Below are 16,921 nucleotides of genomic sequence, written 5' to 3'. Positions count from 1 at the left end.
TAAAGGCTAGAATTTTGCCATGTAGGATTTTTTAAATTTTGATGTCATCATAATATTCTTATTATAGATAGATAAGAAAGATAAACAATTTATGTATGTTTGAGTTCTTTTTAAAAAGCCCTTAGAAAACCGAATAGAATTACGGGAACTGACCCTTTATGGAAAAACATAAGGTCGAGTAGAAAATCAAATTAACTATATACTATATCCTCATTAACTATCAAAACGAACGCACTTAACCAAACCAAAAATATAATTACGATTTTGGTTATCAATTTCGGTTAACAAAAATTTATGGTCCGGTTTTAACCAAACGGAATAAATTTATGATCCCGATTTTAACCCTACTGCATTACATATATTTTCTCACCTTAAATATTACTCGTAGTATATTTATAGTTTTCTGATTAAACTGATTTACTATGCTTATTAGTGATATATTTTCATGTGTAATATACACATGAATCACTATGTTTTTATAAGATAAAATTGTATGTTCATTTTGTATATATCAAATATCCATCTCGATTTTAGTTCACTTTTATTTTATGCTAGAAATCTAAAGAAAATACAAATCTTATTTTTGAATGTTAAACACTTAATCCCCAATTCATTCAACACAAACTCAATGAAAACACTTGTTGCCCTACACGGTTAATTGAATTATCGGCTCTATATCTTGACATTAACCAAACTAGCCAATCCGTTTTATGGACCGAACCGAACCGAACCATTTAAATAATTTTAATTAACGAAAGTTTTGACTATTGAGTAGTTTTTCTCGATATCTACACTTTACTGCCCCATATTAACACTGAAATAATAATCTCCACATCCTAATTTTGTTATTCACTGACAAAATAAAAACACACAATTTACTAAAATGACATTATCAAATTGTATTTTTTTTTTTTTTTACTTTAGAGTTTTAAATTTACTTTTTTGTCTGATTTTTTTAACATGTATATACCAAGGTATTAAACAACTTTATTTCATTATTTTTTATCTATTTATAAGATTAGACAATTAATTTTAGATAACTTAAAAGGCAATATTGGACTACAAATTTGGAAGTAAAGAAGTATAGAATTTTATGTAATTGTTGTATATGACAATTAACATATCGCTTTATGTATTATGCATCAAGTGATTGCTCCCGACACATGATTTCATTCTTCTATAACATGATTCCACAATACGACAATAATCAAAGTCAAATTGACGAATCAGAAAAAGTAATAATAGTATTAGTTATATTATATGAATTTGATGATAGAAATTAACCAACGATTTCCTTGGCAGATCGAAATATCCCTGGCACAGATATATGAAAATCTAATATAAATCGCGTAGTGTTGGGTTTATTACTTTCGTTATATATAGGCGATATTACGTTTGGGGTAAGGCAAAAATTCAACGATGTATTTACTATAATATCCCCACCCTTTTTCGCAACAAATATGCACCATCTTAACCCAGGGGCAATTTGGTCCTTACACATTCTAATATGGCGATATTCAAGGTTTCAAAATTCGCTATTAGGGGATTAACTGGTCGGGACTTTGAAAGAAGTAATCGGGAATTCGGATATTAATCGAATTGTACTTTATACATTTTAATATTAAATTTCAAAAATTATATGTGTAAATATAGAAGAAAATCATAAATAAAAACATAAACTTCAGAATAGTTGTCTAAAATTGTTCATTTTGTTCAAAAAAATATAAATTTCTAGTTTAAATTTATGATAGAAAGTTGACCAATATTGATTTTGACCGACTTTGATCACCAAATTTGATTTTGAGCTATCAATCGACATTAACCGATTAATTAATCGGATTTCAAAAAATCAGAACAAACTGCTCTTAAAAATGATTAATCAGATATTAGTTGAAGATCAATCAATTTTTTTTACAAGAGTGGCTATATCCACGTAACTATTTTTTTTTCCCTATAAAATAAAGATGTTAAGCAGTATTTTCTTTATTGGATTCTGGATACAATAACAATTTAAACACGAGCACTTAAAATTTATTAATATTATTATTATTATTATTTTGCTTGTTATAATTATAATTCAAAAAATAAAATAATAATGTATAAAATTTTTTACTAAAAGATTATAATTTAATTTAATTCAAAATTTATATGTAAAAGTCGATAGAAATTAAAAATTTATATGTAAAAATCAAATCAAATTCAAATTTAATTTAAATTATAGATACATATTTAGAGCTAAAAAAAAAAGGATAGATAGCTAGATAGATTTATATCTTATGAATAGTTTGTAAAACTTTAATGAGCATTGTTTTTTAGTTTACTTTTAACATTGGGTTTCTATATCGATATTTTAACTTTCACAATTCACTTGAAGTCTTGAACATTTAATTTTCTAAATGATCTTAATCACGCCATGTGACATCTTAATTATTTTTCCAAAATTATCATAACAGTAATCAAGATATTGCTTAAATTTGTTTGGTTGTTGATTAGTACGTATTATCCAAGTGTTCTTTTTAAAACTATGGGCCTAGTGTCTTGTAATTGTCTCCTAACAAGAAGGGTTGGATTGTAATCACGAAGGAGCAATATTAGTTTAGAACATGCTACAACTTACCAAATTAGTGACTAGAGAGCAATAGTAAATCATTGAAACCATGTGCAAAGCTTACAAATCATCATCATTGAAAGAAGTTGCTTAATTACTCAATTATCACATGCTTACAAATCATGATTATAAATTAATGTCTTTATTGTTGTAAATTTAGTAGTTAAATATGGATAGTAATTAGTCAAATATGGATAGTAAAATTTGTACTATATATATGTGCATAATGTAAGTTACAAAAACACACACATACATTAAATACATCACACCTCTCTTCAACCTCTTTCTCTCCTATATCTTCTACAACACATCTCTCTTTTATTGGTTCTTTCAATTTGGATATATTGAACCAGGCCACTAAAGGTAGTTATAAGCCTACTGAAATATAACACGTTATCAGCACGAAGTGCTCCGTATAATCAAGGTTTATCTAAGCAAGCACACGTCACTAATCAAGGTAAGAAATTATCTAACTTTTATTAACTTCACTAACATTTATATTTATGTTATTTAAGTTATATATGGTCGGTTATACCGCCTGAATTATATTTCTGTAATCTAACTTTTATTAACTTCACTAACATTTATATTTATGTTATTTAAGTTATATATGGTCGGTTATACCGCCTGAATTATATTTCTGTAATCTAACTTTCATTAACTTCACTAACATTTATATTTATGTTATTTAAGTTATATATGGTCGGTTATACCGCCTGAATTATATTTTCTGTAATCTAACTCTTATTAACTTCACTAACATTTATATTTATGTTAATAAGACCTCATGATTGTACGCAACACGTCATTTGACAACACGGTACTTTATGTACGCAACACGTCATTTGACAACACGGTACCATGGGTCGAGATTAATTCCGATCAATACGAATACGATGGGGTCTTTATATGTTATCTAACATTTATGATTACTTATGCAATTAATCATTATTTATTTCATGCATACTAATGTTTATTCTTAAAAGTAAATCTTAAAAGTTAAAATAAGAAAAAATAGTTTGTATTTTTATTAAAAGTAAATCTTAAAAGTTAAAATAAGAAAAAGTAGTTTGTATTTTTATTAAAAGTAAATCTTAAAAGTTAAAATAAGAAAAAGTAGTTTGTATTTTTATTAAAAGTAAATCTTAAAAGTTAAAATAAGAAAAGTAGTTTGTATTTTTATTAAAAGTAAATCTTAAAAGTTAAAATAAGAAAAAGTAGTTTGTATTTTTATTAAAAGTAAATCTTAAAAGTTAAAATAAGAAAAGTAGTTTGTATTTTTATTAAAAGTAAATCTTAAAAGTTAAAATAAGAAAAAGTAGTTTGTATTTTTATTAAAAGTAAATCTTAAAAGTTAAAATAAGAAAAAAAAATCTTGTCCTTAATATTACTCATACGCGTTTTGATATAGTGACTTTATTCGTTAACGTCAACTAACGACGTTACAACGGTCATATATACATAACGGTTGTTAACGTCAACTGACGACGTTACAACAACTATATTTTTCAAATATAAAATAAACATCTTCGTTTTCACATTTTCACAAATCAATCTTCATTTTTCAGATTACTACTCTCAAAAAGTTTTTGTAAAAATGATTCACACAAGGATGATTTTTCCTATTGTATTGGTCATATTAACTATCATCATTGTTGCTAATATACCACCGGGTGAACCTATATTCTATCCTGCCCTTGTGGTTTTATTATTTGTAATCATACCATTATTCTGTTGTTTGCTACTTATTAATTTAAAATGATTCTAATTTCATTTTATTATTTGTCTATGAATAGAAGTTGATTATGATTATGATTTATGTTATTCATCTTTTTGATAATAGAAAATGTCGAATTTGAAAAGGCTTAAATTTGATCATTTAGAACAAGTGGGAACAACTACTTAACATGGGTTATGAATGTAGAAAAACATCTCGAATCAAACGGTATTTTAGAAACCCTGAATGAAAATAACAATTATTCCGAACAAGAGAAAGCAATAGTAAGTATTTTTCTTAGCAAACATATTGACGAGTCCTTAGAATCTACATATTATATGATCGAAAATCCAAGTGTATTATGAAAAATACTCAAAGATAGATACGATATTAATTATCAAAAAAAAAAATAATAATAATAATAACGGTGATCCATGAAAGAATAAAATTAAAGATATTAGTAGACGCTCTTATAAGAATTCCGGAGATTCTTATTAATGATCTGGTAACGTGGATCATCAGTCTAGTATTTCTTGAATACATGAACATCTTGTTTAGCTCTACAAATAAGTCCCAAAAGAAAAGAAAACGAGAGTGAATCTGTTGACAAATCTTGATTAAATTAACCCTGAGCTACCTTGAGACTTGAATGGTTTGAATTTTCTAAGATGCCTAGTTTTTTTATGTATCACTCATAAATAAATAGTTTTAGACCATAACGCATATGTTTTATTAAGTGTTATCTTTTATGTACTTCAGATTATAACTTGTTTGCAAGTAATATAATTTGATTATCTTGCTGAAATATAACTCATTATTTGCTTATCTTATTTGAAGTTTTAGTATGAATCCTGCAGAAATACAACATTAATTAAATGGTAAAGACCTATGTATTGCAGATAGTAGTAACATACACACTATGATCAAATCTAAGAAATATTTCATTGATTTAAATCAAATGAAGGAATTATAAATACTATATCAGCTCTTGCAAACTTGATATAAGAAACGAAAAAGGCAAAATTTCATATTACCAAATGGTACGAATTTTTTGGTAAACAATGTCTTGTTTTCTCCCAAATCAAAGAGAAATTTGTTAAGTTTCTCTGATATATATCATAATGGATATGATTATCAGTCAATGATAATCGAAAATGAGAAATATCTATGTAGCACCGAAAAGCGCATAGGATTAAAAGCGCATAGGATTAAAAGCGCATATGATAAAAAGCGCATATGATGAAAAGCGCAGCGCATATGATTAAAAGCGCATATGATAAAAAGCGCATATGATGAAAAGAACATCGCATATAATTAAAAGCGCATATAATGAAAAGTGCATATGACGAAAAGCGCAGCACATATGATTAAAAGCGCATATGGTGAAAATGATATATGATGAAAAGCACATATGGTGATTAATGAAAATCACATATGGTGATTAATGAAAAGCACATATAGTGATTAATGAAAAGCACATATAGTGATTAACGAAAAACACATATGGTGATTAATGAAAATCACATATGGCGATTAATGAAAAGCACATTGAGAAATAATCACCAATGTTTCTTGAAAGAATTCAAGGGTATATATATGGACCAATTCATCCATCATGTGGACCATTTTTCTAATAGACGCATCTAACGCATGGTCTCATGTTTGTGTGTTATCAAGCCATAATATGGCATTTGCAAAGTTTCTTGCACAAATTATTAAATTAAGAACACATTATTCTGATTACACCATTAAAAGGATGAGACTTGATAATGCTGGTGAGTTAACATCTCAAGCTTTTAATGATTATTATATGTCTACAAGGATTGTTGTTGAACATCCAGTTGCTCATGTGCATACACAAAATTGGTTTAGCTGAATCAATAGATAAACGCTTACAGCTAATAACTAGACAATTAGAAATGAGTACAAAACTCTCAATATTTATATGGGGACATGTAAATTTACATGATGTGACATTAATTCGCATTAAATCAAGTGCAAGTTATAAATATTCTCCATTACCAACTTAATTTTGGTGGAGACCAAATATTTTCCATCTTAGAACATTTGGTTGTGCAGTGTATTTTTAATTGAACAACCACAACAAATGGTTCCTCAAAGAAGGATTGAAATATATGTTAGATATGAAACATCTTCAATCATAAGATATATTGAACCCATGACGGGTGATGTTTTTATAGCAAGTTTTGTCGATTGTCACTTTAATGAAACATTGTTCCCTATATTAGGGGGAGAAATGAAATATAAATAAAATGATGTTTCATGGTGTGAACATCAATTAAGGAATATTGATCATCGCACAAAAGAATGCGAAAAGAAAGTTCAAATATAATGCATACGCAAGAACTTGCAAATTAATTACTTTATGCATTTAAAGATACAAAAAATAAGTGACTAAATCATATATACCAGCAGTAAATGCTTCAGCTAGAATTGAAATTACAAAAGCTGGCAATAATGTCACTCATGAGTCTTTGCTACGGCAGAAACGTGGGAGACCAATTGGTTCCAAAGATAAAAATCCTCGAAAAAGAAAATCAGCTGATAATGAGGTAAAAGAAAGTGTTCAACAAGAACCACAAATCAATACTCCTTCTGCAGAGGATATTAATAAATGTAAATACATAAATTGCAATAAATTATGCAATATTATGAAACTGAAATGAAATGAAAAATCTTGATGAGATATTTTCATATAATGTTACAATGACATCATGAATAAAGATGATGATCTGGAACCAAAATCTGTCATTGAATATCAAAATAGACGTGATTGAACTCAACGGAAAGGAGCAATACGAGCTGAATTAGAATTGCTCAATAAAAGAAAAGTTTTTGGATCAATCGTTATCACTTTTAAAGATGTGAAACAATGGGATACAAATGAATTTTTATCCGAAAAGAAATGTGCAAATGAAGTTACAAGGCAAAACTAGACTTGTAACTCAAGATTTCCCACAAAGACCAGAAATGAATTAGGAGAAAAACTTATCCTCCTATAATGAATATAATTACTTATTAGATACTTAATCAACCTGGTAGTTATTTAAATGCATCTCATGGATGTTGTTACTACTTATCTGTATGGATCACTTAATAGTGATATATATATGAATATACCTGAAGGGTTAAGGTATCATAAGCATCTAATGCAAAATTCAAGGGAATATATTCCATTAAATCACAAAGATTTCTAAATTGGTTTATACAATCGGGACGTATGTGGTATAATCGATTAAATTACTACTTGATAAGAAAATGGTATACATATAAACTTATTTGCACGTGTGTTTTATAAAAACAATGTTCGGATATGTGATCATAGCTGTTTATATCAATTATCTTAAATAAAGAAATCTATGAAGCCATTCAACTTTTAAAGAAAGATTTTAAAATAAAAAAAAATCAAGTATTACGTTGATTTACATATTGAGCATATAACTAATGACTTACTTATACATCAAACAACTTATACCGAAAATATTTTAATATGGACAAGACAAAAACCATTAAGTACTCATATGGTTGTTAGATCTTAATATTGATACTAATCCATTTCATCCTCTAGAAGATCATGAAGATCTTCTTGGTTCAGAAGTTCCATATTTTAGTGCAATTGGGGCTCTTATGTATCTTACAAATTATACAAGATCTGACATTTCTTTTGCAGTTAATTTGTTGACAAGGTTCAGCTCAGCCCCTACCAAAAGACATTGGAATGGGATCAAACAAATAGTTTGATACCTTCGGGGAACTACTGATTTATAATTATTTTATTCTAACAACTCGAAACAAGATTTGTTTGGTTATACAGATGCAGATTATTTATCTGATCTACATAAAGCTAAATCTCAAACTGGATATGTATTCCTAAATGGAGGCACCGCAATATCATGACGTTCTCAAAACAAACACTTGTTGCAACATCATCAAATCATGCCGAAGTGATTGCATTACATGAAGCTACTCGGGAATGATTTTAGTTAAGATCAATGATACAAATCATTATTGATTCTTGTGGACTAGAACGCTATAAAAGCCCAACAACTATCTATGAAGATAATACAGCTTACATAGTACAAATGAAAGAAGAGTATCAAAAATGACAGAACAAAACATAAATGCTGACGAGGCGCTAAAGCTATAAACGATCTTAACGGTCATAAGTTTGATGGAAAAGAATGGTATATTGGTAAGGCTCAGAAAAAGACTGAAAAGGAATAGGAATTGAAACAACAGTTTGAGCAAACCATGAAGGAGACTGTAGACAAATCACAAGGGTCAAACTTGTACATAAAAGATTTAGATGATACAGTTTCAGATGAAAACCTCAGATTCTTCTCATATACTCAAGATCTCGTAAAAGACAACCAGATTAAAATGAGATACGTTCAATCAACAACTCTGCTGATCTTTATACCAAAGCACTGTCAATCGCTGTTTTCAAAACATACGTTCACAATATTGGCATGAGGCAAGTTCAAAAGATGTGACGACTCAGCGTTGTCTACTTGAGGGAGAGTCAACTCTATGCTGCACTCTTTTTCCCTTAGCTAAAGTTTTATCCCACTGGGTTTTCTTTAGCAAGGTTTTTAACGAGGCAGTATTAATTGCTCTTTAAAAAAAATTACCATCCAAGGGGGAGTGTTGTAAATTTAGTAGTTAAATATGGATGGTAATTAGTCAAATATGGATAGTAAAATTTGTACTATATATATGTGCATAATGTAAGTTACAAAAACACACACATACATTAAATACATCACACCTCTCTTCAACCTCTTTCTCTCCTATATCTTCTACAACACATCTCTCTTTTATTGGTTCTTTCAATTTGGATATATTGAACCATACCACTAAAGGTAGTTATAAGCCTACTGAAATATAACATTTATCAATTTAAAATAAAGGAATTGAGGTTATGGTGTAGTTTTATGGTTGAGCATTGACAAAATTACACGGATAGTTATCGTGGTTTGATCAAAAATACACGAATAGTTTAAATTTTATTTTTTAAATTAAATAGATCATAAATATGAACTTATTTCACGAATAGTTTCGTTAGCTGTTAACTTTCTATGTTAGGTCATGGCATGTGTCAAACAAGTGAGTGTAAAATAGTCATTTAATCATCATCCTCCCTTTTCATCTATCTTCCTTTTTTTACCACTTTACTTTATTCTTAAAATCTAAGACACATCCTCTGTTAAGTTCATATTTCTGAACTATTTTGTTCAAAAAATCAAGTTTGAACTATCTATATTTATTTTGAGCAAATCATAAGTACTATATGTATAATCAAGTCTTAAGGATTTAAGAATCTTTAGTGAGAACTCAAATTCATTCTTCACTTAATGAACTATAGCTTTGAACTTTACCTTTAAAAGTTAAAATTTGATCTGACATATAAATGATGAGCGTAAGATCCTCGACGATTTGGGTGAATCGGTGGATTTAATTATATGATACTGTTACCATTATTGACCCTAACATAGATGAAAATCTCGAGAGGGAGGTTAATGGCTAGCCGTCATCCGATCGGACGGGACCGATCCACAACGAAGAGGGAAAACTCGTACATAAATTGTAAGCAAAAATTCATATCAGAGAGAAGTCATTTCGTATTAAAGTCGGACCACACTGTAGATTTTACCCTTTGTAGAGATAGATTAGAGTTTCGAGAAATGATTATACGATGTCCACCGATCAAGCTCTAAGTTCTAGTTCGATGGATTACCATCATTAAAAAATAAAAATAAAGGAGTTAAAACTTTAATTATTTTTAAATATTTATATGAGAAACTAAGTATGTCATTTATTATTATATCAGTGAAATGACACGTGGAACCACGAGTTTGTTTAAACGAAACAGTTTAATACGGAGTAATATGTTTTAGGTATTAATGGAACGTAAATAGTAAATTCATTTAGTTTAATGACCGTTGGAATCACGGATTTCGACTAAGAAACTTGTCGTTGTTTTTACAAACATATTGATATACTTAACTTGGTCAGAATAAATGAACTACATTTATTCTCCCACCATTTTCTTCCAATTTTCATCCCAATTACTATTTTTCTTGTCATGAAAGTCTGCATTACAACCTTTTATTGAGACATGTATTTCGCATCTGATGCATTATGTACAACCTCATGATAAAACACCATCATGACCATATGTACAATATTTGAAGCATTATGTACAATCTTATGGTAAAACATCATCATGACCATATTTACAATATTTGAAGTATTATGTATAATTTTGTGATAAAACACCCTATGATTAAATGCTCAAACTTTAAAACAAATTGTATAATCTTTTACAAAACACCATATGAATGCATGTGCAAACTTTGAAGTATATTATACAATCTTTTAATATAATAGTTGTATTTTAATTTTAAAAAAATTCAAGAGGCTTTTTTTTATTACTAATAATTATTATTAAAAATATAAATTTTCAATTTTAGAGCAAACTTTATTATTATTATTATTATTTATTATTATAATTATAATTATAATTATATTTATATTTATAATTATAATTATAATTACGACATCATCATAAGGGACTTAAAATTTTTATATTTATTTCTGAATTTTTTTAAAACATGAATAATTCTTATTTAAGAAATCATTATTTTAATAGATTTATATGAAGCATGTGATACGATAAAGTAGGGTGCGTTTGATAAAACTGAATGATATAATGCTGAATGGTTCAGAATCTGAATGATTCAGAGCCTCTGAATAAAGTTTATTCTGAATGAAAATAAGTTGTTTGATAATCATTTAGAATGAACGATATGAACTGAGTAAAATTACCTTTTTAATGTGTAACATGAATAGAAAATTCAATATATTTGCTGGTTAAGTGTTCAGGATGTGATTTGAGGAGGATATTACAAAAAAATTTAGGCTCTTAATGGTTAAGAGAGCGTTTTAGCTCTGAATGGTTCAGCACTGAATTCTGAAGCATTCAACACCATATGTCATTCAGAGGTTAGAAACAAACGCGCTGAATGCTGAATGATTCAGCATTCAACGCTGAACCATTCCATTAAGAGACAAACAAACACACCCTTAGTCAAACGAGTTAAACAATGAGCTACTCGAGTTCATATAACTTTTGATATAACAAATAGTCCAACTTGGTTAACTCTATTAAAATGATTTGTGCTTAAATGTTATAACTCGTTCCTACTTGCAAACATACTAGAATAGTACTTGTGTTGTATATATTTGTTATTTGCAAGTTGTCATTGTGAAAAGAATGGGGAAGCTCGTTCATAACTTACAAAAAAAAAAAAAAAAAAAAAAAAGACTAGAGACTGAAGTGAAACTTTTATATCCAAAAATATATGGCCTTTATGTAATTTTCCTTCAACTCTCTCGAATTGAATATACCTTGGTTCTCTTAATATATAATGTATTCGTATTCGTATGTTATTCTATGTCTTTATTCAATACTTATATAGTTATATTATATTGATGTATTATGTATATGTAAATATGTATGTTATCACATTATTTGTAAGAAAACAAACTAGAAGCACTTTTACAAGTGTGATATTATTGCTCTTATAAAAATTTTAAAAAATAAAAAATTAACTGCTTTAGGTGCAGCTAAAGTGAAAATTGTACACTTGTACCTGTGGTTTGACTAGAGTACGTCTCCAGTCAATCAACTCCGCAACAAGTTGTTTGTACTAGAATATCATGTTCAGACGTGTTTATAATCCTGATTATTTATGGTGGCTTGAATTAAGATCTTGCGAAGCCGGGTTCAAGCCGCTATTGGTTACCTCCCGGTTACCGTTCGGGCCAGTACGAGAGTCGTCGTCATTCCACATGGATGAAACCCACATGCGACAGACACGAGCACGAGTCCTTAATACCCGGGACCCACCTGTCAAAATTTGTGTTTACCCGTGGCCCGTGCGTACCCATTTACCCGTCAACGGGTAAATTTTTCTGCCTGTACCCGCGGGTTTACAAATTGTGCACTTTAATTAATTTTTAATCACTGATACTCACTACTGGCGGGTAAACCCGCGAATAATTATGAAAATACATTAAAAATGTTAAATCATATATTATATAATTATGTGTATGCGGTTAGGCCTGTGCATGGTACGGTTCCGTCCCAAACTACTTCGGTTCGGTTCCGTCCCGAGTCCCAAATTATTGAAAAAAGTCGTACCGAGGACCGTACCAAATAATTTCGGTTCGGTTCGATTCGGTTCCATGATTTTCGGTTCGGTTCCGTGAAAAGAACCGTCCCACTGATTTTTAATAAAGTAAATCTTTTGACCCAGTTTTTCAATATGATAGTACTCATGGTGATATGTAGTACTCATATGATAGTCAATTTAACAAATTAATATTTGTCTAAAATATATAAGATTAGGAAATAAAAATTATGATATACAGAAACATGAGTTTTAACATTCAAATAAGATATCATAGTCAATTAAGATAATATACTAGAGCATGAATCAAATGGCTGATTTTTTATATTAAAATGTTCAAATAAGATATACATAAACTTAGTATAGTAATGACTAATGGAAGTAAAAACCAAAGTGTCATATAAATGGGTAATTCAGAACATACACATCCGGTGGAATTGTAAAGATCACAGAGTATACGCATACGGTTATTATATTGATGTTTATGTTTATGTTTATCTATAAAGAAGTTAGGAAGTTTAGTAATTACAGAAGTCATATTTAATATAAGAAAATAATATTATTATATAATTACAAATAGGAAGAAATTTGGTATGCAGGAGGACTCAAGGACTATGGAGTATGGACACCGTATAACATAACTCACCATTAGATTTCGGTTCGGTTCTTTTCCCGAAATTTTCGGGTATGGTCCATCCCGAACCGAAAACCGAAAATCGGTCAAATAAAGGACCGTGGACCGTACCGAAACACCTCGGTCCGGTTCGGTTCCCGTCCGGTCCGGTCTGGTCTTCGGTTTTTTCGGTTTTGTCCCGTACCATGCACACCCCTATATGCGGTTAAACGTGTATACCCGCGGGTAGCTCAACGGGCATCACGGATCGACGGGTCGGGTTTTACTCGCAACGGGTATGAGATACCCGCGACCCGCCCGCAACTCGCCAGCGGGTATAAAATTTTACCTGACCCGTGCCCACGGGTATATTTTTTATAAAACCTGCCCGTCACGAGCACGGGTACCCGCAGATCATAGATTTATTTCCTCTCGTTACCATCCCTAATTCCACAGATGATGTTTACATGATCATAGGATTTAATTATTCATTTTTGTTTTTCAAACCAAACGATCATATGATTGAATACATATATCTTTCAATAATCTATATAAGTACAAACACTTACACTAAAACACATCAAACATTCCAATTCTTCATTACTAAAAAATATCTTCCAGTTCTCGTAACAATTAAAGAAACGTTCACGAAAAAGCTCATTGGAGAAAACAATAATCTTTCATTTTTCTCCAAACAACGAACATATATAAAAAGAATCAGGGAACGAAAAGAATGAACCCAAGAAAGGTACAAATAAAAACCGAACCCTACCAACAAAACAAAAGAATAAACCATAACGTCTCACATAACCTAGCATACCTAAAACAAATAAACCAAAAACAAACAAAAGTCAAGCCAAACTAGAAAAAAGACAAAAAATACAACCACCCATCAACTCAAAAAACACATACCAAGCAATAACAAATACAAGGTGCCACAATCAAACAGAATAACCAAACAAATATAGTAGGATTGAAATTAAAACTAACTCGATGACCTATTTTAGTCAATAGAACCATTCTTAAAAAAGTCAAGCTTTCTCGAAGCTAAACTAGCATTCTTACTCTCAGCACCTAGTTTAATGAGTTTCCCCATCACTCTAGAGAACGAACAGACTTGCACGATCTTGAAGAGAGCGAGTACTTCTTGGTCAATTCGGACGACATAATAGCCTTCTTCAGATCGACATCACAATCAATATTGATAACCGCATCAACGTCCTCAACGAGACCAATCTTTTAATTTATATCACATGTTTTTATGTAAAATAAAACAATTTAATAGTTATTTTTAATGATAAACTTTCCAAAATTCCCCTCTAGGCAAAAATTGGTCCCCACCAAAAGTTAATAAGAGTATTTAACCACTAATATTATTATTAAATAAATGATAAATGATTTTTGCATTTTCTCCCTCAAATTAAAGTCACTTCACTACTCTCCTATTTCATTCATTTTTCTCTCAACTTGTTCTCTCAAATGGCTTCAACTGAAGTAGCACAGCAACCCATCAAACACAAGGTAACCAATTCCGTAATACTTTTCTTAAGAAAGGCAAATAATAAAACGAGTATTATTTACTCCAGAGTTTTTATTATCTCATTTTTAATTTCTTATATTGTATGTGTATGTTTGTATTACTAACCTTAGCTTATTTATAATTATAGACATGTGTTCTACGAGTGTCTATACACTGTGAAGGTTGCAAACGTAAAGTCAAAAAACTGCTCCAATCTGTTCCAGGTATGTGTTTATTTTATATCATACATTACATTTCTAACAATATTTATTATACTTTTTGTTCAAAAAAACACACAAAATGATTTTTTTTTAATCAAATAATTTTATTAAAATAAAAACAGAGATTACAACAACAGAATAAGGCTCTACACACAAAATGAAATTAAAGTTACAAACATATTTTGTGGCCGTTATAAAATCCTTTGTTAATGGACAAAATTTTTATTTTTTATCTTTTAACTGTGAATTTAATTACTACGTACTACTATTATCAAAAATTGTTTTATTTAATTTTATTTCAGGAGTTGATGATATTGAAATTGATAGACTACAACAAAGGGTTTTGGTAACCGGAGATATCTCGCCGGAAATTCTTTTACGTAAACTAGTGAAATCAGGGAAACATGCCGAGTTATGGCCGGAAAAACCACAAGAGATTAGGCCACCGGAAACACATACTCAGCAAAATGCAAAACAACCCGCTACTACTGAAGAATCCGCTGTTTCCGGTAAGGAAATCAAGCCACCGGCGAGTAAAACAGATATTCCGGCTGAAAATTCGATGACAAATGCCAGTTCCGCCGTTGACGGAGGCGAAGCTCCGGCAAAGAACGGTGGTGGCAAAGTTGATAAAGGTGAGAAACCGGCGGAGGAAGTAAAAGTTGAAGAGGATAAATCACCGGTGACCGGACTGACCGGTAACCAAGATTCTCCGGCGGTAGATGAAAAGAAGGAAAAACAAACTGAGCCAAACGACGTCGTAATTGTTGTTGGTGAAGGTAAAAAGAAGAAAAAGAAAAAGCAAATCTGTAATAATATTGGAGAAACATCATCAAGTGCTTCACCATTAGTTAATCCAGGTGAGGACCCACAAACTACAACTATTAGATCCAATCAAATCCCTCCACGTCATCAAGGGTATGAATACCCGCCACGTCACTATTATACGCCACCACATGCGCCGGTTTATACGATGAGTTATAACACCGCTCGTCCTCCTGTTAGTAGTTATACGGCGTCGTATTATGCACCACAACCACAATCTTATGTGTACTCGCATTATGGTTCGGAAATGGCACCAACGGCTGTGAATGTGGGTTCGGAATATGAGTCGTATAGGTCTCAACAGCAATCGGGGGACTCGTTTGAGATGTTTAGTGATGAAAATCCGAACGGGTGTTTTGTTATGTGATTGTATAAGGTGTACGAGTTGATCTTATACTACTTGTATGAGTCGATGAAGTTTTGCGATTATGGTCCTTGTATCAAAGTCGTTACTTTATGTAATTAGACAATTAGTAGACCTAAAACTGTGTTTTCAAACGGGCTTCCACTTTGTATAAAATTTGTTAAATATGGGATGTGATTAACTAGAACCTATTATAAATTAAGAGAGATAAGCTGATTGTGTAAATATTAATTTATCAACTTATGTTATGTAAAACCATTCCGGCTTACATGAGTGGTCACCGAGTTGTTCAATGAAGCATACCACCCGGGTTCAATTCCTGTCTATGCCAAATTGTTCAAAAAGGGAGTGTGACTAGAGGGTGCGCATAATGCGCAATTCACTCGGTAACAGGTCTCGCGCTTGGGGGGCTTGATTACCCGAGGTTTTACCTTCTATGGGGAGTCAATGTGCTCGTTATAGGAGGATTTTCTCGCTTACCCAAAAACTTATGTTATGTAAAAAAATAGAATAATTATACATTATACAATAATACATAAGCAAATGAATAGTTAGTGCCAACAAATGAAAGTTGAAATAGAAAGCATATATTATAAACGTTTAACGTAATAAATTTAATCTTTTTATAAGTAAGTTATTAAGTAGATAATATATGAAGCTAAAATGCTTAGCAAAAATGTTATAGAATTAATTATTATGTAAATATAATATTTTGTAAGTATCATCGTAATAACTTATCACCTAACGTTAGTCATGTTATTCCCATGGTTAAATGGGAATTTAGAGGGTGTTGAATGCAGTTGGCATGACATAAAATTGAGTTAACAATTGTAAAATC

The 16,921-nt window shown here is 30.4% G+C and overlaps 1 protein-coding gene across 1 annotated transcript; it reads left to right on the top strand.

The window, feature by feature from the left end:
- Window positions 1-14,586: 14,586 nt before the first annotated feature.
- Window positions 14,587-16,259, top strand: LOC139855606 (heavy metal-associated isoprenylated plant protein 35-like). The gene is made up of 3 exons (XM_071844845.1): window positions 14,587-14,675; window positions 14,822-14,897; window positions 15,197-16,259. The coding sequence occupies exons 1-3, from the start codon at window positions 14,634-14,636 to the stop codon at window positions 16,084-16,086; spliced, it is 1,008 nt and encodes a 335-aa protein (XP_071700946.1). The 5' UTR covers window positions 14,587-14,633; the 3' UTR covers window positions 16,087-16,259.
- Window positions 16,260-16,921: the final 662 nt, after the last annotated feature.

The sequence above is a fragment of the Rutidosis leptorrhynchoides genome, chromosome 6, assembly GCF_046630445.1.
Source record: "Rutidosis leptorrhynchoides isolate AG116_Rl617_1_P2 chromosome 6, CSIRO_AGI_Rlap_v1, whole genome shotgun sequence".
Lineage (NCBI taxonomy): Eukaryota > Viridiplantae > Streptophyta > Magnoliopsida > Asterales > Asteraceae > Rutidosis > Rutidosis leptorrhynchoides.
Note: the sequence above shows the minus strand (reverse complement) of the source record. Positions and strands in the feature narration are given on the sequence as shown.

What these genes read in the sequence shown, in the direction of transcription:
- LOC139855606 (XM_071844845.1), top strand. Translation starts at nt 14,634, where the DNA reads ATGGCTTCAACTGAAGTAGCACAGCAACCCATCAAACACAAG. An exon ending in AGCAACCCATCAAACACAAG is followed by an intron (nt 14,676 to 14,821) that starts GTAACCAATTCC and finishes TTATAATTATAG; the next exon opens with ACATGTGTTCTACGAGTGTC. An exon ending in ACTGCTCCAATCTGTTCCAG is followed by an intron (nt 14,898 to 15,196) that starts GTATGTGTTTAT and finishes ATTTTATTTCAG; the next exon opens with GAGTTGATGATATTGAAATT.